This window comes from Penaeus vannamei, chromosome 8, assembly GCF_042767895.1.
Source record: "Penaeus vannamei isolate JL-2024 chromosome 8, ASM4276789v1, whole genome shotgun sequence".
NCBI lineage: Eukaryota > Metazoa > Arthropoda > Malacostraca > Decapoda > Penaeidae > Penaeus > Penaeus vannamei.
This window is the reverse complement of record NC_091556.1, coordinates 12136467-12138966: the sequence shown is the minus strand read 5'-3', so window position 1 is coordinate 12138966 and position 2500 is coordinate 12136467. Positions and strand designations below refer to the sequence as shown.

General features: G+C 47.4%; 1 protein-coding gene across 2 annotated transcripts in view; it reads right to left on the bottom strand.

The window, feature by feature from the left end:
• The window catches only part of sif (still life), a gene marked incomplete at its 3' end in the record, with an annotated part of 557800 nt that overhangs the window by 92380 nt on the left and 462920 nt on the right, over positions 1-2500 (bottom strand). For both annotated transcript variants that reach the window (XM_070124351.1, XM_070124352.1), the window contains 1 exon segment: positions 1483-1750. In XM_070124351.1, the coding sequence (XP_069980452.1) occupies positions 1483-1750 (268 nt within the window).

The window sequence follows — 2500 nt, the reverse complement described above, 5'->3', positions numbered from 1 at the left end:
CTCTCTCTTTCTAACCCTCACTCTCTCTCTCTCTCTCTCCCTCACTCTCACTCTCTCCCCCCTCACTCTCTCTCTCTTCCCGTCACTCTCTCTCTCTCCCTCTCACACCTTCCCTCCCTCCCTCCCTCTCCCCCCTTCACTCTCTCTCTCTTTCTATCTCTATCTGTCTGTATGTCTCTGTCTCTGTCTATGTCTCTCTCTCTCTTCCTCCCTCACTCCCCTGTCCCTCCTCTTCCTTCTCTTTCTCCCCTCTTCTCTCTATTCCCCCCTTTCTCTTTCTCACCCCCCCATCTCTCTCTCTCTCTCTCTCTCTCTCTCTCTCTCTCTCTCTCTCTCTCTCTCTCTCTCTCTCTCTCTCTCTATTTTACACACACACACACACACACCAAAACAAGGCGCCCCGTTGTTATCATGGATTCTAAACCGGTCGCCTCCATCTCAATCCCGTACCTCGGGTCAGCGAACGCCCCCCCCCCCACCATTATTATCACCGATTCTCGTCTGACCACCTTCTTCATCACCTCTACCCATCCCACTGTGTTGCTCCTATCGATTCTCTCTCTCTCTCTCTCTCTCTCTCCTCTCCCCCCCCCCCTCTTATTCACCCGTACCCCAAGACCGTCCTATTGTTTATTGTTGATTCTTAAATGGCCGACCCCGTGCACCTCGCAACACACACACGCACACACCCTCACACGCCTCACAGCGCTCACTTTACCCGTGATGCCCGTATGGCCTCCACGCCCACCCTGGCCAAAGCGACGCTCCTCTTCCTGCTATTTGGTCAATATTTCCTCAGTGCGTCGATGTAAAGTGGCCTGGTTGGTAGGGATTCTCTCAGCGCCGGGAAATCTGTGATATAGTCATGCTCCCTTATCGAGAGGCCTTTGCCGCGCTCGTGCGCCACAATGCGAGGCGAAATTATGACCTTTGTCTATCTCTCTTTTCTATACATAAGCAATATTTTGTCAAAAACATATTCTTGTGCTCTATAATGCACAAGTATTTCTATCGACTACATTTTTTGTGGTTGTCAAAATTACTATTACTTTAATTAGCAGAGTGAGTAATATTTTTATTTTAAATGATAAGGAATTTAAGTAATTATTTATCAGATTTTTTTGTCTACTGGACATCAGGAATTACATCACATAATGCTGATTACTAATTACGGCGATATGCAATAGTCTTCATGTCAGTTACAGGGATTTGGTTTGCCAATTATCCCTCACATCAGCAGGTGCAATTGCAATTTAAGCTTCCAGTAAAAAGGATGTCCGCCTAAGAGAAAATGTGCACGCGAGCGAGTGCAGCGCATTCCTTCCCCAGTACATTAACACAACGCAGAGCAAGGCACAAAACATCGGTCTCCCCGCCGGACTACTCCCCACTCGTCCGCCATAACCCGGAAATAAAACTCCCACCTGAAAAGACACAATAACAAGAAAAATCTCGAGAGAACAAGGAGAGAACAACTCTCACCTGGAAGAGATAAGCGTCTCCGAACGCCGTGGAAAGACAGAAGATGTAGTCCCTCTTCGGGTGCTCGGGGATGGGTTGCATGATGGCGCCGTCCACGATGATGAGATGCTTGGGCGCCGCCTCCACGGAGCGGCCCTCGCGCGAGTCGCACGGGTAGAACAGGAGCGTCGTGCCCTTCAGACATACCCAGTAGCCCTTCCAGCCGCGCTTCCTCGCCAGCTCAATCTGGTGCTTCTTACGCAGCAGCCACTTCTTCACGCTCAGAAACCTGTGGGGAAGATAGACGGCGGTTAGCGCGGGTCGGCCTGTCTTACGAAGCCAAAAGTCTGGATATATGATAATTAGGGCCGCCGGGGCGTGCCAATCCAGACACGTTCTGGGCGGAGCTAAAAAGGCGAATTGTTTAAACATATTCGTCTGGGCGAGATACTTGGGCTGGGAAGGAGGGGCTCGGGAGGGCAGGAAGAGGAAGAGGGAGGTGTTCGTGAGTCAAGGCGAGCTCCAAAGAGCGTGCCTCCCCCCCCCCTCGAGCCTCCTCCCCCACGCAAGACCGCGGCCGAGCTCCTCCTAGGTCGATAGGCTTAAAAAACAAAACATTCCTGGTTAATGAGGAGGCTCGGCTGTTCCCCCAGCATGCAAAGTGGCGTTGGAAATCCCAAGGAAAAGTGAGGCAAGCAAACATTATTCAGATACCACAGAACAATGTCCACGGGGGAACAATGAAACTAGCCGCTAACCACAGTATACGACTTAACAATAGCTGGTAAACAGCTATATAAAATCCGTATGGCCAGCGAAACAACATTTACATTATGACTAAATAAATATAAAAATAAGTAAATAAATCAACAAATATATATATATATATATATATATATATATATATATATATATATATATATATATATATATATATATATATATATATATATATATATATATATATATATATATATACATATATACGTACACACACACGCACACAAAACAATAGGCAAGAGCTACACAAAACAAAAAT